Source organism: Stegastes partitus, unplaced genomic scaffold (assembly GCF_000690725.1).
Source record: "Stegastes partitus isolate 25-593 unplaced genomic scaffold, Stegastes_partitus-1.0.2 Scaffold1391, whole genome shotgun sequence".
NCBI classification, from domain to species: Eukaryota; Metazoa; Chordata; class Actinopteri; family Pomacentridae; genus Stegastes; species Stegastes partitus.
Genome location: NW_007579122.1, coordinates 115,638 through 138,258, shown reverse-complemented (window position 1 = coordinate 138,258; position 22,621 = coordinate 115,638). Strand labels below are relative to the sequence as shown.

The following is a 22,621-nucleotide window of genomic DNA, read 5'->3' as shown; positions in this document are numbered from 1 at the left end:
GTTGTTTTCGGAGGTCGCTGTCAGGTGATTTTATTTTTTTCCCCCCCCGCCTTCGCTCATGTGTGGCTTTTTTTATTTTTGCGCAGGAAAGGGCAGCAGCTGGTGCCGTCGGAGCAGCACGTTTTCAACAGGATGGAGGGCGGACGCAGCATGTTAACCATCCGCAACATCCGGCAGGGCGACGGAGGGACCTACTCCTGCAAGGCCACCAACAAGGCGGGATCTCAGGAACGGGAGCTCTTCCTCAAAGTGTTCGGTGAGGATGTTTGGTCATTGACACGAGGCCTCGAAAACCAGCATGAGAAGCCCAGTAATTAAGGATTGACAGGTTAGATGTAGTCGTGGAGGATTCTGGGGCGAATCTGTGGGGAGACGATCAGATCAGGTAAATCAGGTTGTAGGTTTTAGTTCTTCGGTAACCCTGGTGTGGTTTTGTTCTTTGGATGCTTCTCATGCTGGAGTTTTAATCTCCTGCCAGCTGGAAGTCATCCTATCAGCCAGTGTTTTGGTCATGGTGCCGTCCCATCTCCGTTCTTCACCGTCAGGACCATGCGTTCAAACATCTGAGCAAAGCTAACGTATCCCAGACCAAAGACTGTGCTCCCATTATTCATCAAGCTTCCTGTCTAGAGATGTCCGATATTAGCTGTTCTACCAATATCCAATATTGTCCAACTCTGAATGTCCGATATCAACCGATACCGATACATGTGGGCTATTTAGCTGATTTTACATCCAGGCCTGGTCTGAATAACAATATCTGGGCTCCGGATATTCGGGCCTAATCAACAACGAATATGATGGAATATTATTCATTTATTTATTTGTTAACACAGTAAAGGAAATGCAAACAAACTCAACAGTAACACCACATGTCTCCTGTCCTGTTGTTAGTCATGGAAGGCAAGCATGTTGTTCAGTTTGATGACATCATCATTGCGCGCCGGTGAAATAGAGGCATTATTGTATCGGTTTCCATTATAGGCAAAAAAACGATAACGATAATAACCGATATTACATTATCGGACATCCGCTGTCCTTTCATGTGCGTCATCAAAGTTCCAGTTTGGTACCAAACAAGGAAGCAAAGGTGTTTTTTCTTCGATCCCCATCCGTGGAGCTTGACATTAGGAACTGTCCTGAGCTGCAGCAGCTCTGGCTTCCACTGAAAACCCTTGAGCCAAGTCTTAAGCAGTTTGCCGTCAGTAGATTGTGCAAGTAGTGCGCTGTTAATGACGTTGTTTTAGCAAGATGACCACTGTGACTCTGGTTAGTGGTGTCATGACTTGTTCTATACCTCCTGATTACTGCTGATCTTCTTTTATCCGTTTCTTGAAGTGTGTTTTTTCAGTTCCTCTGGTGATTCTGGAGCCATGATCCAGATAGAAACAGCTCCACGTTCATGCAGTGAGGCTGATTGAAAATCAAAAGTCGACGAACATCTTTTCTAACATCCTCATTGTCTGTTTTTTTTTTTTGTTGCGTTCAGCTTCTTTTGTAGTTCAATGAATCCTTTCTAAAGAATTAGTTTTTGCTTGTTCGTCAGAGGAACTATGCGTGAGGGTGTACTCACTTCTGCTGCAGGCTGTTCACAGTTTCTCTCAATGCCACCGCTAAGCACAGAGAATATTTCTTCAGTACCTGAGCTACGTTCACCTCCACTGTACCGAGGTGGCGGCACAAAAGACGGATATCTCAAAAGCCAGACAAATAAAACCCAGACTATCTGGAAAACACACCGTTTTCTGTCCTTTTATCAACTTTAAGAAAGCTTCCTATCGCTTAAAAAGTTTGTTTTCATTCCCCATTATCTGTTATTTTGTGCACCAGCGGAGATGTTAAATGGAATGGCATTGTCCACAACAGCGAGCGAGCCGGTGTTTTATGTCCAACCATAAAACCTGATTGTAAGAAATTCAAATTCATGTAAAAAAAATATTTTTCCGAAGCACAAATCACCGACCGCGGCCCCTCAGGTGCACCAATGGGATGCCACTAAAGCGGGAATCTTTCATTTATTGCTTCATATTTCAATTACTGCACCCCCCTCGTAAAAAGAAAGAAAAAAAAATCTATTTATATTTTCATAAACCTGCTGGCTATTTCCTCACAGATCAGCCCGATAGCGCTCATGAAAATGTATGGAGATTTGTGCTCGAGTCATCAACATCCTCTCCAAGATGTGAGAAGCGCTTGTTCTTCAAAATGCACATTTAAATGAAGACGTTAGGACGGAGGAAGGGGGCAGTAAGTTAGTTTTATTGCCCCTGACAGCACATGCGGGGAGGGACACGGGGTGTTTAAGTTGGACGAGGTGTGTTCGGGCGTTGCATCATCCGCTTTCACTTCTACATGCAAGTCAACAAACAGGTTAAAGTAAACTGTTGAAATCTATTCATACCTGTTTCACACTTCAACACTTTCCACATTGGGTCGCCTCCCTCGCGCCCTGCAGCTGTAAACGCCACAAGTCTGTCAGTCTTCGGGGATTAAGTCCAGCGCTTTTAAGGCTTTGGGCCATGTGCTGCTGTAGGGGTGGAAAAAAAAAGAGAAGAAGTCCATTTGCAGGGTGAAGGAAGAGCTACTGTACGTACGCTCCTCGGCTCAGCGTGTGCTAGCAGCGTAGCTTCAGGGATGCTTGGCTGGTCGCTCAGCCGCTTTGGTCCAGGATGAAATATCTCGACAAGTGTTTGGTTGCAATTTTGTGCAGCCATTTATTCTGAACTTTTACTCTTGGTTTTCGTTTATTCTTGCAATTACTGGCCATGTAATTTTGCAAAATACACATTGATTAGTGCTGCTATTGTAGGTTTTTCCTGGTTTGAATGGGTCTAAATTGAATACAAACAAAGGCCACCAGGATGAGTCTGCACAGTGTGACCTTATTTGACAGAAGAAAATACATTTTTCTGTTGTTTTGGACCATTTGATGAACAAAAATGACTAATAGGTGAAACCAAATTACAAGAAATGATTCAAAAAATAATTTTCTAGTTCTTGTAATGTTGCTTTTCCTCTTTCAGGGGCAACAAAAATTCCTCTCTGATGGATAAATTCTGCTTTAAGATCAGAATTTTATTTTGCGTAATTCCTGCTGTCTGTGACAAATACCTACAAAGCTAATGACTGCGCTTAAATGCTAATTAGCAAGTGTTAGCATGCCCCAAACTAAGATGTTGAACACGGTCAACATTATACCTGCTGACAGTTAACATATTAGCATTGCCACTAGCTCACATTGCTATTAGCTCAAACCATCGCTGCATTTAGCATAGCTTCACAGAGCTGCTAGCTGTAGCTACATCACACTTTTTTCTCTTCATACTTAAAAGTCGGCAACAAATTTTCAGCTACCTGAAGCATCCATAGACTGTATGTAACAGGTGGGTGTGGCCTCTAAAAGTAAAGCAATGTGAGAGTGATTTAAACTTGCATTCCTTCTAACAGCCAGCAGGGGGCGACTCCTCTGGTTGCAAAAACAAGACAGATGGTGTGAAAGTCTACGAGAAAATGAGCCTGTTTCTTACTTGATTTGCTACCTCAGTTAACATTTTCCTCATGAGTTTATGGCCTCAGCAGCTTCTTTCAAATCTCCTTCAATACATATACTGTTTATGTTGTGAATTGTCATCCAACTTAGAGTAAAATCGATGATAAACCATGGCCTGCTTTAGAGCGGGGCAACCAAATCTAATGTCCTCCTCCTTCTAATACAAGATAGTAACTGCTAAAATGTCAAATTTAAAGGTTCAGAATGGTCCAAAATAGCATTGGTGCAATTAGTCCAGTATGATTGATGATGTGGATGTTGCAAATGCATCAACATGAGTATGTAACTGATCCTTTTTATTCATTTATTTATGTATTTTTGCGCCATTTTTGTCTTCAGTCATTGGTCAGCTGCAGTCAGGGCTTTGATATAATGGTAATGGCGGCAAAGTCAGACTTGGCTCAGAGGTGCGGCAGTGCTTTGACCCGCTAAAATCAAGATTTTATAACCAAGACCTCGTCCAACAAACCCACGAGTTAAAGATGCCGATTTTGTTTAATGAATTCAGCTGCGTTTTCATAGCATTCTAAGCCACTACCAAGGTGGCTGCATCCATCCTCTATTGTATACGTGTTAGCATGCTAGCATTAGCAGGTATCCCAAAGCCTGCAAACAGCCCCAGAGGGCCGCTGGCTTTAGCTGCATCACATTTCTGGGTGGGGGGACAACAGTTTGATATTTTCCAGCTTTAAATGTCAGGTTTTGGTTAAAGAGCTGCAGTTTTCCAGCAGCAGTCAGCAGTCGTACAGCGAGACATTCGTCATGGAAGAAGAAGAAGAAGCGGTATCGCTGCAGAAATAATCTTTCGACTCCTCTGCAGCTGGCCGCAGTTTGCATTTTTTAAGATCTACTGTCGGCAGCGTGTGAAATACGGCGTCGACTTTAATGGCTTTTTCATTTGTAATGTGAACAGCTTAGCCGAACAACTTCCAACGTTCCTCTTTTTGTCCATTTGGTGCGATTCTGCGCTCTTTGCGGGAAAGCAGACGAGAACAGTTCATCTTTTTTTTCTTTTTTTAACTCGCAGGCCGGTGATAAACTGTGTCATATAACCCAACGGCGGATTGTTTTCCTGTTAAACCCTTTAAACTTTGTCGCTATAGGAGGCGTCGGGAGAGAATCTGAGCTGACATTTGCTTTGTGGATCTGGAAAAAAAAAGAGAAAACAAACATTATCATTATCAGATAGAGCCGGCGCCGTGGTTTCGCTTTCTGATGCCTGTCAGTGGGTGGGATAAGAGCTTTATGTAATACCTAATATTACTATAGACGGGCTGAAAACACTGTTTAGCTGCATCACGGGGGCTTTTTGCCGCATTACCTGCATGCAAGCAGCTAAGAAATGTCAACGTAAACACTCTTCCTTGGCGACAATGAGTCAAGCTGTATATTTATGTCAACTTCCTGACACGTTAATGGCTCTTTTTTTTTTTTAAAAAACAGATTGAGATTGTTTTTTCTGACACGGCGAGGCGGCTCCATCTAACATTCACAAGTATAATTATTATAATACGTATAATTGATATAATAAAGTGTAATTATAGTTATTAACGAATGCTAGAGTAAAGCAGCCCTGTTTTTAATTATGAGGGGGTTAAAGAGAAACTTAATGAAGTTCATTTAAAGTCACAAATGAAAATGCACTCAGTAGAGAAAGAAGAAGAGAAAAATAATATATATTTATACCCCCCAAACCTGGAAGGTCAAATTAATTCTGGATTTTTATCTTCCAGCACACAAATGCTTCTCAGTTCTTTCTCATTTGGAGTTGAAATGTTTTAGATAATGCGTTATTAATAATGTTCCCTGCAGAGTGGGGTTTTTTTTTTTTTCTTTTTTTTTGCACCACGCTTGATAAATGAGACGTTTTCCATTTAATAGTTGCATGATGAAGGGCATCTGGGGCAAAAACAGCTGCAGATAAGGTGGTGATGAAGAACCGGTTCAGACCGGCCTGGCTGCTATTAACGGGTTTTTATCTGTGTGTGTGTGTGTGCGGTGGTTTTTAATGTGTTTCCGTCTACATACGTGACGGTTTAATAGACGTGGACGAGCCTCTGAAGTGCTCCCGGCGTCGTGCTCTCCGCAGAAATCATCTTAACAAGTCGTTCAGTCTCATTACGAGGCTGAAAACTTCTCTCCGAAGAGCATCTCGCTTGTTTCCCCGCCGCCGCCGCCGCTCGCCTTTTGTCTCGGCACAAAACCGAATCAGGCGGCGGCGGCGTCGAGGAGAGGGCCCTTTATTCTCAACGACTTCCGAAGTGGGCCGGTTTGTTTTAGAAACAAGCGAAATTACCCGCAGATATCTGGGAAATCAGCTCGACTTGTTTTCGCAAAAACAAGGTTTCAGGAGTCGGCTTAATGAGGTCTCTGTTCACGCGGCAGGATCTTTTCTTGTGTTTTTGACGTAGAAAGCAAACACTCAGACAATGGCGAGAACTTTTAACATTTAATAGCTGATTTGGACAATTAAATGATAACTAATCACGTTTGACCAGTGAAGACAACCGCGAGAAACATCTGCTGCTCCTACGAGGCTTCTCGTTGGTTATCGACCTGACTATGCATTTGTGTTGGTGGAAGTACTGGCAGCTGAAAGAAGCATCAGCAGTTAGATTGGAGAGAATTTTTAGAGACTTGTGATGGAACTGACTCTAGTTTTAGCCTCATGTTGCTGCGACCCAGCAGGAAAAATCCTTGTTTTATGCGATTATGATCCGTAATAAAGCGTCCAACTTGCTGTTGCTTCTAAATATCTGCCACGTCTTTTAGCAGAAATCCAAAAGTCCATCTCCAATGTCTCTCTAAATAAATAAAAACTTAATGTAAGATATATAAGAACGGCTGCATCTTGAACTAGAGTTATGATTACCGTAATGTCTGGACTATAAGCCCCTACTTTTTTCACTAAACAACGATGCGGCTAATTTATGGATTTCAGTGCAGGAGGAAGATGAAGACAGCGATCAGTGACTTTTCCTGGTAGGCTTCTGTCGTTTTTATTTTCCTAACCAGCCGTGTTACAGGCACTGCTCGGATAAAAGCATTTGTGTTTGTTACCGGTACGTATTTAATAAAAAATTTATATGTAAATATCTCGTGTTACAACGTGGACACCTGCAGCTTACAGACAAGTGCAGCCTGTACATGTACAAAACTAGTTTTCTTTTTAAAGTTAGCGGGTGCGGCTTATATTCAGGTGTCGGGAAACTACGGTACTGGGAATGTCACATCAAAACTCGTCATCATTCAGTTGCGAACAGAAAGAGTGACTTCATTTGTCCTGGAACAATGTAACTGAGGGTTTCTGAAATGCTCTCGTTCACTCGGATGAACTGAGTGACTGATTTCTGCATTACTCTGTTAAGCCGGCGCGCTGTACTCGCTGCACAGGCTGACTGGTTTTAATCAAACATCTGGTTCTGTAAGCGTCCGTCTATCCATCACACTCTGCACACAGCTTTTCTGTACACTGAGGGACTAATGGAGCGTCGTGGCGCCTCATGCGGAGCCCCGAAGTCGCGCTAGCATTAGCTGATTGGCGTCAGGTGTTTAATTCAGGGTTTATCTGCAGCTGCTCGGCTGCACTAATAACATGGAATCACATTCAATAACGCTGAAGTGGCTCTGCAGTCTTAAAGCTTGTCGATATTTGACACGAGATTCTTTTGTTTTTACATCAAATATTCAAACGCAGCTTCGTAGTTTGACTTATTACTACATTAATCTTGAATTGCAGGTTGCAGCTTTTTCTATTTTTCTGCGTAAAATGAGGAAAATCTGACATTAAACTGTTGTTTTGTTGCGACATAATAATCTGTTAGGTTAAATACTTCCAGCATCCAAGAGACATCGGGGTAATATCATTAAAATCAGATGATTTAATTTTGCATAACTTCTCAATAACTGCATTATTTTTTTAAGTTGACAAGTAGAATATTTCCTCTTCTTCGCCAGAAGCTGATATCTCATGAAGACTGCATTAAAAATATGTAGGAACTCAAAACACCTGCGACGACTTAAAGTAAATTGAGCGCAGCTGTGGTTTCCAATCAGCCCGACTCCATGAGCGTGATCATAAAATAAGCTGTGAGCATCAGAACCGTATCAGTTCTGTACCTATGGACCGGATCTATATGCATGTCCGCTTCGTGGCTCCATGTGGAAAACAATCGCCGTGATTGTGCAGCTTCACAAAGGGTCCGAAAAGATGGAGCGGCAGCAGTAATCAGGAGGTATTGAACCGACCGTAACATAGGCAGCGTTCTTTCTCTTCAAAGCTGGAAGATCAAACTTTGCTATCGAGTCTGATGGATATTGGGAGAAAAGTTCTTTGGTCGGAAGATAAAGTTGTTGGGCTCAGGTGGAGTCCAGATGTTTGGTGTGAACCTGGTCCTGACAGTGAAGCATGGAGGTGGAAGCATCATGATAAGAGGCTGCATGAGTGCAACAAGGTGATGTGGGTATGAAACTAAAAGATGCACCATGAATGCATGTTGATTAACCCTTCTGCTACTGGAGCCCGCCATACCGGGCTGGCATTAGGACTCCCGTCCAACACTCCAGACCGGTGTAGAGGCTCTGATACATGGCGACTTTCTGTTACGTTCATTTTGATTGGCTATCAGTGGGTGTGTGAACAAGAGATTCGGTCATGAAATAAATGATGCAAACAAAGTAAAATGACGTCGTTTGACCCTAAAAATCACCTCGTTTCCAAAATGTTTCCAAGCAATCAAAGCTAACTAACTAATTACAAGACTTTGGTGGATAACAACTGATAATTAATTGCATGTATCCCTGGTAATTATGAAGTTTACCTTTTCTTTTCTTCCACATATATTTAACCGTCAACTTGTCGACTCTTGATTGATACCAGATGTGTAATGAGGTGAAGTCCACTTAAGAGCTTATTAATCAGAGCCACATCTGATCATTACTTAGTGGTGAAGGGGTTGATCGAAACACCGGCTGACGAGATGATTGATGGTCTGCAGAAGCTTGACAGAAGACGACTATATGATCAAAAGCACACTGGAAGAAAACCAGACCAAGTGTTTCACCTGAATGTTGAATCCAATGTCAGACTTTTTGAGACATTAGGAAGAGAAAAGTAGAGCGACACCACTTCCAGCAAAGAGGAGCTGGCAGCACACGGGTTCCTCCGTGTTTGAGAGGATTAAGTCATCAGAACAAAAAGGTGGGCATGTTAATGAAAGGTGGAGTCACTCATTGTTGCACCGAGTTCCTACTTTGCGGCCTGCATTTTTATTATAGTGCATTGAAACTGTTTGTTTTTCAGTTTTACATGAGCAAATATTCAAGGTGCTCAGTAATCATTGCTGAGGCAGAGCAACTCCCCATTTAAAGCAGGTTTCAATGCCATCATAAGACCATGTTTCAATAAGCCCAAATGTTCCTTTTGGATCGGAGTGGAGGTTGGGTTTAGTTTAGCCTAACCAGCACGGCCTGTGGTTCGTCTGGCCCTATTCTTGGAGCATTGATCTGTTTTTCTGAGAGCAGGTTTTGTAGCATGTGTGTGTGTGTGTTTTGACAAACTCCCAAAGTCTCCCGTGATCGGTCCTTCACCCCGAGGCTGCAGCCATGTGAAATTGCCAAACATTTGCGAGATTCCCCCCGGGCGTTGTTAAAAGCCTTCAGTACAGTCGTCGCCACTTTCCATTCACTTCCCCGTTTTCCTTCTCGGATTTTATGCCGCGCTACTTCGCAAGCGCGCTGTTAAGGACTTAAGTGCAGAGTGTGTGTGTGTGTGTGTGTGTGTGTGTGTGTGTGTGTGTGTGTGTGTGTGTGTGTGGTGGGGGGAAAGAACAGCAGTAATCCATGATTCATGTGACATGCTCAGTGCCCTTGACATGCATCAGGTTTCAGGGCTTGCTCGGAGCATCTTATCGGGATAGGAGGCGAGCGGGGACCAACCCCCAAAGGCTTCCCGGCACTTATCGCGGCGATGCTCCGCGCCCAGAGCAATTCACACGGTGCTGGAGAGGCATCCTTCCAGACAAAAATCTATATTTATTTAAAACAAAATAGGTGGAAGAGGGCTTTTTTTTTTTCTTCTTTTTTTGTGCTTTAAAACTTTAGCAAAGTCACTTTTGCGTTGCCACCTGTGCCAAGGAATCTAGTCGAACTAAGCCGGAGGCCATGCTGTTCCACTACATCAAACCTGTAGGCTGCGGTGTATAAATGATCTTGGCCTATACTGTCAGCGCCAAAGTCATGCATCAGCCCTGTGTTTAAACCCCATGGTCTGGCCTTCATCTCCTCCTCCCTCATGGGTTGACAGCTTCTCCCCTCCTCACATCTTCTTCGCTCACTTATCTAATTTTGTTCTTTGTGTTTACCTCCTCTCGGCCTCCAGTCCAGCCCCACATCACCCAGCTGAAAAACGTGACAGCCGTGGAGGGCAGCGCCGCCATGATCTCCTGCGTGGCCGAGGGCGAGCCTCTGCCTGACATTTCCTGGAGGAGAGCCAGCGACGGCCAGACCTTCGTGGACGGAGACAAGGTAGAAGCTGCCAGAAAGTCCATCTGGCCGGTGTGTGTGTTTGTGTGCTTGTGTGCATCATCATCATCATCATCATCATCATCATCGCAGAGCATGGGCAACACCTACAGTATGAGTGTTGGACAAATAGGGCACAACTTAGGAAGGATGCACCCAAAGTTTGGTTAAATTCTGGATTTTTGTTTGACGGTTTCTTCTGGCAGGAAGTGGCACAAACAAGCGACAAAGGACAAAATGATTCCTCGAAATTGTCTTGAATTTTTCAGCTTCTGTTTCAATCCGAATGTTCCTGGTAATAATGCCCACTGTGTTCCAGAGCGTCGTAACACACTGTGAGCGGAGAACAGCTGATGCAGGAGTTCTCTGGTTAGTTGCAGGTCAATTGCAAGTCATGGCGAAAAAAAACAAAGAACTCCCTGAGCTTGCTGTTCTGGTCCGTCGCTGAGAGACAGCTGCACACTGTGGCTCCTCCACATCACTCCAAAGTCTATAAAGTCATATCCAAGTGTTCTTTTTTAATGTGCCACAGTGCAAAGAGGAGTTCCACACTCTGGAAAAAAAACCTAAAGGGGCTGGAAGGAAGCTGAATATGACCCCTGTGCTTGTAGGAATGGTTACCACCAAGACTATCCTCATGAATCTTCTACCAACATCTTCAAGAAACACTTTGGTTTTCATGGACGCCAAACAAGGAGACACAAAAACTCACCTGGAAAAGGAAGTGTTGGATCATGACTGGAGCTGTTTGGTGGCTTTCTTTTGGAGAACGAACGGAGAAGCATCAACCCAAAGAACACCGTCCTCACTGTCAAGCGTTTTGGTGATGTTGCTCGTGGGGATGTTTTTTAACCAAGTGGATCCGGCAGCCTCGTCCAAAGTTCACAGCGTCATGAGAAAAGAGGATTACGTCAAGATTCAGGAGGAAAACATCAGGCAGTGTTTGGGCGACAAGACAAGGATTTGGGACGTACAACCGAACTGCTCGAGGAATAGTTAAGAGACAATATATATTAACATTTTGGAGTCCAGACTGGAATTTTATCCAGAATCAGAAGGAACTGAAGACCAGAGTGTTGGCAAAGAAGCCTTCGACTAAAGGCTTTGCCGCTGATTGACTGAGAATGACTCAGTGTTTTGGCATGTTTAGCAAAGAGCTAATTCATCATTAGCATCTCCAACACAATGTCTTATTGTCTTGTTTGTGTCATTTCCAGCCAAAATAAACCGACTCATCCAATGAAAATTCACTATAAATCAACATTTTAGACAGAAAACTGCTTCTTGTGTACAGAAGATGCACATGTCATCGAGATGCATCTGGTTTTGGAGTTGATTTGAATTAAACGCCTCTTTAAAGCGGCGACATTCATCGCGAGTCCCGGAGCAACACCGAGCGTCAAAGTGCGAGAGGTCAAAGACGAAGAGGAACAATGGGTGGATTAATTGTGCCGTGCAGAGGTGTGAAGAGCTGCCGGTTCACAAGTATTATATCTGCTTCTTTTTTTCTCCCCCTCTCATTTTTATTGCGTGTCATGAACACCAATTATTCCGGCTTTGTTTCCGAGAAATCGCATTTTGTCTGTCGTTTTGGCACAGCAGATGGCTCGGGCGCCCGGGAGCCTCGGGCACCTCGGTTGCTATGGGAGAAAAAGCCAGTCAGAGGCGTCGAATCAAAAAAAAAAAAATGCCTCGACGAGTTCTCCCACAATTGATCAAGGAAATAAGAAAGAGCTGCCATTTACATACACAAATCTATATTTGCGGCGGGGGTTTTTCTTTCCGCGGAGTTTGAAATATGCCTTTGAATGTGACGCGAGTGCAATTACTCTCCAGCGAAAACCCCCTGCATTCGCCAAATGCCAACCCGGTAATGCGGTTTTCGTGCCGTCGTCGCCGAGTTTCGCTAATGAGTTTTTGAAAGGTTTTTATGAATCAAAGGTGTCCTCAAATTACTTGAACTCACAAGCTGGAATTACGGCTGGAAAAAAAAAGTGGCTTTTTAAGCAGCAACAATATAAGTTCTCACCATTAAAATGCCACTTTTTTTATATTCATATAGAGGTTCTGCTTATTCCGGTCGACTACTAAAAGCAGCATTAGCAGGTAATTACTTGTATACGTCCTGGTAGAAATAAAAGCAGAGGTAATCATTCCCATCTGCCACACATGAAACGCTGCAATTACACTCGGTTAGCGCTAACAGAGCTGTTCATGGGGGGGCCTAATAATATTTACATTCAGGAGTGATTGATTCCAGTCTTTGGCTCTGACAACGCTGTGTTTCTCGGCGCCGATGCGTGAAGCCTCAAAGACGGCTGCCCTCAAACAATATATGCGCGTTCACCTTGCGCTCGCACTTCGCCGAGATTATTATCTCCGGGGAAATCAGCACACGCTTTTAGTTCGATTCGCTCTCGGCACACAGAAAGCGGCAAGAACCTTGAACTTTTCAGGGCTAATACTTTTAGTTTACTCTGTTTTTTTTTTTCTCGCCTGCCTTTGACTAACATTTTTTTACGTAATCCGGCTTAACAGACACAAAGCAGCTATTTTTATATTCTCTCTCCACATCCATTATTCACTTTGTCCAAAATAACAGCCTCTAAAATCAGGAATCGAATGAGGTGCAGGCGTTTTCTTGGAAAAGTAATTATTCTTGAACGACACGCCATCAGTGTCAAAAACATCAGAAGCAGAAAAAGAGGGAGGAAAAAACCCCCCAAAAGATGGCAGCCGTTCTTCTTTTTTTTTTTTGCCGGGGAAAAAAGGTCACCGCAGAGATAAATGAATGTGTGCGTTGGCTCGAATCGCTCGGGTTGATAAATCACAGCCGAAAATGAGAGTAAGTGCTTCTCTTCCCACAGCAAATGCAATTATGGAAATGTGTAGCGCGAACCAACACACCTAAACATACGCAAAGACAAACACGACTTGTGCGGCACGAGGCGTGATGGATGGCGGCAGTCATTTGGGTTTAAGGCAGGATGTTCCTCTCTCAATTTGCTCTCCAATCTGCATATCCAGTCGGCACACACTCATCTCCCGTTGTTAAGCTTCAAAAGGCTGAGTTTCGCTCGCTACATAATGTTGCTTCCGTTCTTCTCGTTCTTTGTCAACTAACACTGTGACCCTCGGTGCGGGAACATAATGGGATGCAGTTCCTGGAATTTAATTTTGAACCGAGCTAGGATTCGAGTCGGGAGGCGGGGGGGGATTGTTTCCGCTCCTCCGGTATTGTTTCGCTTCTGAGCAAGGTTAGCCGCCTGCTCTTGTATTCATGCAAAACACCCTAAAGAGCCGGTGACATTAAAAGTCTGTACTTTTCCTGAGACTGACTCAGTGAGACTTAAACTGTCGCCCAAACCTTCTGCGGAAGTCTTGGGAGTCCATTTCACAAACAAGCCTTGAAAAGAGCACGCCGCCACCCGTTGAGATGATTGTTTCGCTCACCATTTGATACCTGGTTTATGGTGAAACGCCGTCGAAAATAGATAAAAGCATTGTTTAGCCAAGGACTTGCTGCGAAGCCGCTTGTTGGCTTCCATTCCCCTAAAACCTGAAGCCGTTATTAAGTGGAGTTTTGTGCTCGTCGTGAGGTTTAAATTGGCGCAGCGGTCGTTCCAGCGATGCAAGTATGAACACTTCAGAAATTAGCCGAGCTGCTGTTTCCAGGCTCGCTGACATTTACAGCTGACGTGTTTAGACATCAGACAATTCTACATCAGCTGGGCGGAAACAGCGCTGGAACCATTAGCAGGATCCGGTTTGAGATGTCGAGATTTAGCTCGTTCGACGGGGACGCAGACTCTCATAGAGAATCAGACAGGGATGAGATTTTGTATATTTCTTCCCCCATGTTTTTCACCTCGCCTTATTTATTCTCTTTTCATCTCCTTCATGTTGATTGCTGCTCGTACAGTATCTGTAAGTGTCTGAAATGACGCTGGAACCCATCAGCAGGATCTGGTTTGGGATGCTGGAGTCGAACACTCGTTTTGGGGATTTTCTGAACCAGATAGAGATGAGATTTCCTATATTTCTTCCCCCATGTTCTTCACCTCGCCTTATTTATTCTCCTTTCATCTCCGTCATGTTGATTACCGCTGCGTACAGTATCTACAGCAAACCTGCAGCAGCGCTCACGCCTCCTCGTCGTCGTCGGCGGCGGGCTGAGCTGCATATCAAACTACTTTCGGGTTCTGAGTTCGTCTCCAGACGCAGACCCTGGCAGAGGTTGGGGGAGGCGGAGGGGGTTAGCGAGTAATTTCCTGACTCAGAAGCTCTCTCCTGGAAGATTTCCTCTCATTCGCCTCCTCCTCCCTCCCTCCTCCTCCCCCATCCTCAGCATTCCTATTCAACACACACTCTCCCAATCCCATTGACCTCAGCTGGCGAGGCAAACAAGCAAAGTCTGCAGTGGCAGCACAAAGAGAGCAGGACGGAGCCTTTTAAAACGCCGCTCCACCTCATTGGTTGATAGTAGTGCGCCGATAAGAGCAAAGATAAGCCATTCTAAACAGGATAATGCCGGCGCGGTGTACGAGCGACAACATAAAGAGACTGTGATTCAGAAGAGGGGGCTTCACAGCCGAGGCTTATGAGGCTTAGACACATAATGAGCATTAGCAGAGGCGGGGTGGGGGGGGTGACAGGAGGGCATTAGAAGGGGCTGGATGTGCATTGATTTACTGGGGAAATCTATAGAGGAGGTGTGCACGAAAACACAGACGTACAGATGCAAATACACGAGTGGAAAGCCACATGCGGGCAACGTGTAAATATGCAGACGTCTTGCAGGAAATCGGCAGCGTAGACGGAATTCTCCCGAGGTCAAGAAGCAGAAGAAGGGCTCCGGAGAACGAGAATTACCATATAAATAAACATCCGTGTTGTGCAGTTGAAGAGGACCAAAGAGGACTTACCTGGACGGAGACTCCCGGTCGACCTTGTCCAAAGTTAACGGCATCATTAGAGAAGATGACTGTGGAGGAAAACGTCGGGCTGAAAAACTTGGAAAAACCAGATCTTCCTGCAGGATAATTACCCGAAAGAGTCGTCAAGAAACAGAAATCCCATCGAGAATCTGCGCTAAAACCTCAAAACTTCTAGAGGTTGTCATTAAGCAGGAGTGGAGCTTGTTAGCAGTTTTACGAATCGTTTGATTGATGTGGCGGCTCTCTATTAGTCTCTATTTGTAACACACAGTAACTGGTTAGATAAATCAGCGCGCCCATCAGACGGGACGGACAGGAAGGAGTCTTCACCTTAAACGACGGCAAAGTTGTTAAGGAATTCTGTACTTTGGCAGACTTGTTAAAAAGAGGAGAAGCCGCAGACGGGAGGCTGTTAGGGAGGCTTAGCGTAAAGACTGGAAATGAGGGAAACCAACACTTCAGAAGTTAACAAGCTGCAGTTTTACGAGGGCTTATGTGAGGGACCGTTTCTTGGCCAGGAGTCGAGGATTCTTACAGTCGCTGCTGGTTGCCTAGCGACCGTGTGATGACAACAGGAGTCAATAAACAACGTGGTTGAAGGGTGCTGGTTCCAGGCTTTATGCTATGCTAAGCTAACCAACATTAGAGTGGAATCAGTCCTCTCAAATGCCTTCCTTTGCACAACAAGTAAAATTTATAGTGATGCTTGGTTGTTGACTCACACCGCGTCTACGTTAGCATGAGCAGCGATAGCCACCATAGCTATAGAAACTGAAACTAAAACTGGCTTCCTTTCAGCATGAAACACCACCAAAGAATGATTACAGCATAATATTCCCAAAGATTTCTTTCCATTATTTGCATAGATGGTGAAAAATTTCTCCTTCATGCATGACTTAACCCAAACCACCACCTTCTAATGACCTGGTTTATTAACTTCGAGGCGGTTAATGGAGCCCAAATCAGCTATTTTTTTTAACAGTTTGTTAAAAACTGACATCACTGCACTCGAGATGGTCCAACCCTGTAACCTCCAACCAGCTTCTTAGTGTTTGTACTCACTGTGGCCTCGTGGACCTCTATGGAAACAGAACAACCATGATTAGATGTAGCAAGAACTCAGAAATGTTGAACGAAATTTGGAAAAATCTGGACTTAGTGTGTCTAACATATGTCCAGGTGCTCCCCAGTTGTTACCAACATCTTATGTTTTACAGCGTTTGGTGCAAATGGTTTGTTTTTGGAGACATTTTCTAATAAGACGTGTAGAATAAACTGATGAAATCTCACCAATTCTGAGCTCTGATTTCATTAAGTTTTCACCCACGATTCCTTTAAGGGCCACTGGAAAAGTCAAAAATCTGATAATTCCTTTGAACAGTTTCAGTCTCAGTTCACACCAGCTGATAGGTTTTGGAGCTCAGCAGTAATTGTCAAGTAATCTCAGCGCAGAGCCAACACACAAATCTGTGTTTGTTTTCTTTCCAAAAGATTGCAACACAAACCACAAAGAGGAAACCTCCAGCGCTGTTGGATCTCCCTTAAATAAACACGCTTATAGGATTTGACTCTCAGCCTCAGCTTTTTTTTTTTCTTTTACATTCCTTTATTAGGAACACTAATTTAAATGAAGTCCCACATTAACTTTCAGGCCTTGAGCTAAATAACTTCTGTTTTTGCTCTAATAAAGCAGTTTATTTAAGTTGACTTCACTGACTAATTAGAAAGCAGCAATGTGGGGAAAGCCAACGTGTGATTCGGATGTTTCAGCTCCGAGAGTCGAGATCACAGTTGCCTATGTGGCTTCGTAGGGTCTATTTTTTTAACTGTCACCGAGCCTCTTTGCTTGCACGGGGCCTTGCCACTCTAATAACTCCCTGATCATGTCCAAGAAACGCATCTCCTCGTAATGGGACTTCATTTCCTTGATGCACACAAGCATTGTGTAATCCGCTCCATTTCAGCATTACTTACCAGCCAGAGTGCCATCATGATATGCTGCTTCTGCTGCCGCCGCCGCCGCATCTTTGTGTTCGCGAAGGCTTCGAGAGCCCAGGACAGATTGCTGCCATAATGTGCCATGTGCCTTTTGGTGGGTACTTATGTTAATAACAGCCTACAGCACTCTCAGCCTCAATGAATAATAAGAACTCAACTAAAACTGTGTTTCTTATTCATGGCGGCGTTCCGTCTGCGGGTGAAGAACGTCAACCTGTGACATATTCGTATGAGACAATGAAGCAAACACGGGGTTCGTAAATCATCTGAAATAACGCAATTACGTCAACTCCTGGCATGAAAAGGAAACAAATTGCCTTGAAAGTGAAATAATAAGGTGTCACCGGTTGGGGTTGTTTCGCCTTTCGTCTGTGACCTTCACATCTACCGCTGCAGTCACGTTCGTCTCAGTCGCATCATCCTCCCGAAAAGTACTTTCTTGGGGGTCGTGGAGGTTATCTGCTGCTAACAATGTGAAGGCTACAGCCGTATCATGTCGGCAACAAGGATGCTCCTGGGCTGTTTTTTCTCATTACGAGGGAATGTCGATTACTGAAATGATAGCCTCGTCTGCTGTAATTGACCCGTTGCTTCAAATTGATACCATCTGTCTTCATACAGATGTAATGACCTTGTAATAAATCGACAGTTTATTGCATTAACCCTGACTCGGCGTGACAAGTGACGCTTGCCTGCGAGGGGGGTCAGAACGGATCAAGGGGCTGCCACTCAGTCGCCAGAACAAAGTTGGACCAACAACTTTCTGTAAATTACTTGGCGACGGGAGCTGGCCGGAGCCTCTCTGGATACCTCAGTGATTCCGCTCTGTCGTGTCCGCAGCTTCCTGAATGTGACTTTCATTCAACGCCGGCTCGTAAATAAAACTGTCAAGCGCATTATATCCTCACCATAACTCATCTGCAGGTCTCTTCTGTTAGTTTCCAGCTCTGAACTCTCGCCGGTCATTGCGACGCGAAGCCGCTTTGTGCGATAATCGTGTGGAAATTATTGGAATGTAAATAACAATTAAAGTCTGTGTCACAAACGAAACCCAACAGCTAGAAGTTCTGACACCATGACAGAACAACAAACAGCTGGTTTTGTTGCAGGAACGCGGCTGCCAGTGTGTTTGTTCTTGGGGAACCTTTGGATTTACTTGGTTCTCAATGTGGAATTAGTAATTAGGGGTTACATGATTAAAAGCTGTGACGATATAAAGATGCTTCCTGCTGCCATTCCACTCCCCCGTCAGCCATGTGGCTGCTCAGCTTTACGAGACAGTCAGGATTTTATTCATTTTCTAAGTAGAAACTGAGGAACCGATGGTCGTTGAGTCGTTGCTTCCAGAATGAGCAGTTGCCTCACATTCATACAGTTTTTTTTATTTTCTATGGCTTTCTACAGCTCAACAAATGTTGGCTGCAAGAGTGAACGCAACAGTCTTCATGCACTCCCAGCATCTGAGAAACTGAAGATCCAATGGAACACTTTTATTATTTTTTGATTGCAATATCAACGCAGCAGTTGGAAAATTCTAAGTGTTGGTACACTGCGTGGCTAATGTGACCATTATGGTGTGTCTAAATAACTGTGACTTGTCTCGAGGTGATTGTTTCGTCTAACCATCGGTGGTGTTTGTGCCTGCAGGGCCAATATGGGAGGTTCGAAGTTCGCGGTCGTCACGGCAAGTCCGTGTTGACCATCAGCGGCGTGAGACTCACCGACTTGGGCCGATTCGACTGCGAGGCGCTCAGCAGGATCGGAGGTCACCAGAAGAGCATGTTTCTGGATATCGAGTGTAAGTATGTACACCGTCAGACGAGCGGTTTGGTGTGACCGCTAACCAGGAACAACAAGGGGTCGAACCAGGCGACTTGAGGATAATTGGAGCTCCTCAAGCAACAAGTTGTGCAACGGCGTCAACACGCAGAGGAGTGTTGCTCGTGTTGTCACCTGCCGCAACCCCTCGAACAGAACAAACGTTTCCACAGCCAGAGGAATTTCTTCGCAGTCTTGTAGAGGGTTCACAAGTTCACTCGCGCTTAGTTCTAATAACTGCTTTCATACTCGGGTTGTTTTTCTTTCCGAAGAACATTATTTTATTACAAACAACTCGCCCACCCCTCGGAAGCACCCACTCCGCCGCACACGCTGCCGCCAGAAGGGTTAATTAGCCAGAGGATATCATGCATTGCCTTCCCCCGCTGACAGCTCCCCTTGCTTCCCCCCCGACGAGCGCCGACATTCCTCAGCGCTGGTTGTTGTTTGGGGTTATTTGGGGCGGGCTCCACCCTGCCTAATGAGCTCTGAAGCAAAGATCTCCATTTTGGCCTCAGAATGATTAGGTTCATTATGTGAGCGGCTCTGTTGGCTAAGCTAGACCAGTGGAAAGTGTTTTTTTTTTTTCTTTTTTAAATTTTAGTAGCAGCAATTCCACCTTGAAGCCCAGAGGAACAACAAAGCTCAGACAAACAAATATATTCAGAGAGACAGGCGAGGGAGAAATGAATACTGTATCTCTGTTGTCATGTGGAAACCCAATTTCCTCCTCTTCCGGCTGAGGTGACTTTCGGGTTCATGGATTCCCTTCAAAACTTGTTTTTGCATACTTCTGGAGAAGTTGACATGAAGAAAAAAAAAAGTTTGATGGCACCCTCATGTAGGGGGAAAATAAAGCAACAAATCTCACATGCATGCAGCCGCTCTCGAGCCATGAAGCAAAGATTTCATTTTACTGTAAACTTTTTATTTTTTTGCCGGCGCCTCAGCTGACAACTTGCTCTCCGACTAGACTCCCACTCTGCAGAACAGACACAGGCATGAGAGTGTGGCGGGGCCGAGGCTGCTGCTGCTGCCACCGAACTAATGAACTCATTTACTAAGTCACTTCAGGCTGCAGGGGGATAACACGTCCTCGGCTGTGACAGAGAGCCAGGCATCAATCTCTTTAATGGAATCCTGCAAGCGAGCATAAAACAACCATAATGCCCCTCCGACTGAGCTGGGCCGACTGGGCCAGGAGAAATCCGCACAACAGCTCGCCGCTGTGATCGTCCATTACTGCCCTTTCTATTTGCTGGGGCAAAATGAGCTTCTGTTTGCATCCTTTATTCTCGTTCTTGGGGGAGATGATTGTAACGGAGGCCCGCAGATCAACCCTCCTAACCAGCGTGAAGTGGCTTCAATTAAATGTGAGTTTTTCTTTTTAACGTTGCACAGGGAGCAGGAGAAGGCAGCGCAATGCTTTTTCTTCTCCCCTTTAAGGAATCTGTGGGTTAAGCAAGTCACTTTTATGTCTTTGATCATCGGGCGCGGCTCCACCTCTGATTTTTTTTTTTGCGCTTAATTGGCCGCCACAGATTTCCTCGCACTCGTTTTCTGGTCTCGTTACAAACGAGGCCGGTGTGACGGAAGGTGTTGCTGTGTTTTTCTGGACAGATATACCAAAGTTCCTGACCAACCACACCATTTATTACTCGTGGGAGGGCAATCCGGTGAACATCAGCTGCGACGTGATGTCCAACCCGCCCGCCACCATGCTGTGGAGGAGAGAGCGCTTCACCATCTCGGCGGAGGGAACCGCCAACACTCGGGTTCACAGCCTGGAGGGCAAGTCTGTGCTGGAGGTGAGTTCAAGAAAATGCAAGAAATTTATCATTATCGTGTAACAAAAACAGGGCTGCAAGGTGGCTCGGTGGTTAGCATCGTTGCCTCACAGCTAGAAGGTCGCTGGTTCACGTCCCAGTGAGGACACCCGGGATCTTTCTGCGTGCAGCGTGGGTTCTCTCCGGGTTCTCCGGCTTCCTCCCACAGTCCAGAAACATGTTGAGGTTAATTGGTGATTCTAAATTGTCCGTAGGTGTGAATGTGAGTGTGCTTGGTTGTCTGTCTCTAAGTGTAGCCCTGTGATAGACTGGTGACCTGTCCAGATGAATCTGCCTTGACCCTGAGTCAGCTGGGATAGACTCCAGCCCCCCATGACCCTGGTGAGGATTAAGTGGTGTGTAGATAATGGATGGATGTAACAAAAACAACCAAAAAAGTCACTGGTTCCTATGTTTCAAGGGTGAGAATTGGTTGAATATTATTTTTGGTTCCAAACAGACTTTCCAGAAACATTGGTGAACGTTACCTACAAGTTCTAATGATATTCAGTCCAATCCAACTTTATTTATATCGGATGATTCACAGCATATCTCATCTCATAGCGCTTAACATGGTACGAACAGAGAACCCAACAATCCAAAGTTGCCTTTGGACTCCATCTGAGCAAACGTTTAGCAAAGGTAGGACGGAACCAAAAGCCTCAGACAGAACCAGGACCAGGGAAGACGGCCATCTGCCTCAACCGGTTGGGGTGAGAGTGGGGATGAGGGGTTATACATGTAAAGTTTTATTCTCATGTTCAAAGACTATTTTAGGGATATTTATCATTTCCAACAATGTTCCTATGAGGTTAAAGTGAACCAACGTTCAGAGGATGTTGTCTGAAAAACAGATGATGTTCCACGATAACAAAAGAGGTTCTCAATGCAACCTCCGAGAAATGTTTTCCAGATGTTATCGAGACCTCACAGTGTTTTAATAATATGTTCTTGTGCTGTGACATGTTACCAAAGGTGGAACATTCTGCCTGCAGTGTTCTGTGGGTGTTTTTTTTAGATAATGTTGAGGGAACATGTTGCACAACGTTCAGCCATTAATCATTCTCACAGCGTTCCATGATAGCAAAGGAAAAACGTTCTCAAACAATAATAAAAAACATGTTTTCCAGATGTTATCGAGGCCTCAGATGATGTGTTTTATATCGTTCCTGTGATAAATAGGTTTTGCCTTTTTGTTGAGAGAACACATTATAGAACGTTCTTCTCAGGAAGGATGTTCTCAGTGCAACATTTGGAGAACGTTTCAAGGTGCGATCGAGGCCTCGGACACCACACGTTTTTTTAATTACATCTATGACGTGATGTTTAGGGGATGCTGTTGAATTTGTAAAACATTCCCCCAACGTTCCGCGGTGTTAGAACCCAGCTGTCTAGGGCGACAACAACCAGGTGTTCTTGGTTTACTCAAGAGATTTATCGCTTAGTGACATAATTAACAAAAGAAGAGGTGATTATATGACAAAGACAACAAGTCGGTGGGTGTTGCTAAATAAATAAAAGAACCAATTAGAACCAAACGAAGGCAGACAGAGTTGCAAAACTTGCGAGAAGAAGAAGAAGCTCCTTAGTCAGCTCATCATCAAGCTCTACAGAAGCCTGATAACGATCCTGATCATGTGACTCAGATGTGTTGGAAGAGGGAAACATCTACAACATGCTGGATAGGGGCTCTCGAGGACCAGGATTGGACACCCCTGGGCTACATGGTCACTGATCATAAAACAACACAAACTCAAAGCAGTTCAGCACCACGGACAGCGACCGCGTCATTCTGACACCCACTTTAACTGTTCCAGCTCAGAGCCGGTATCAGGAGCTATAAGGTTCAGTAAAACTGGCACAGCGGCCCACATGTTCACAAATACAGTTTCAATATGAAGAACTATTGGCCTGCTCACCACTATTTGAAGGGCAGACGACTCGCCCCTGATTCTAATATTCAAACTACA

The 22,621-nt window shown here is 44.7% G+C and overlaps 1 protein-coding gene across 1 annotated transcript in view; it reads left to right on the top strand.

The window, feature by feature from the left end:
* Positions 1 to 22,621, top strand: part of ncam2 (neural cell adhesion molecule 2) — a 101,999-nt gene that overhangs the window by 36,540 nt on the left and 42,838 nt on the right. The window contains exons 5-8 of the mRNA XM_008299200.1: positions 87 to 256; positions 9,930 to 10,075; positions 18,655 to 18,805; positions 20,446 to 20,633. Coding sequence (XP_008297422.1) covers positions 87 to 256; positions 9,930 to 10,075; positions 18,655 to 18,805; positions 20,446 to 20,633 — 655 coding nt within the window. The remainder of the gene's footprint in view (positions 1 to 86; positions 257 to 9,929; positions 10,076 to 18,654; positions 18,806 to 20,445; positions 20,634 to 22,621) is intronic.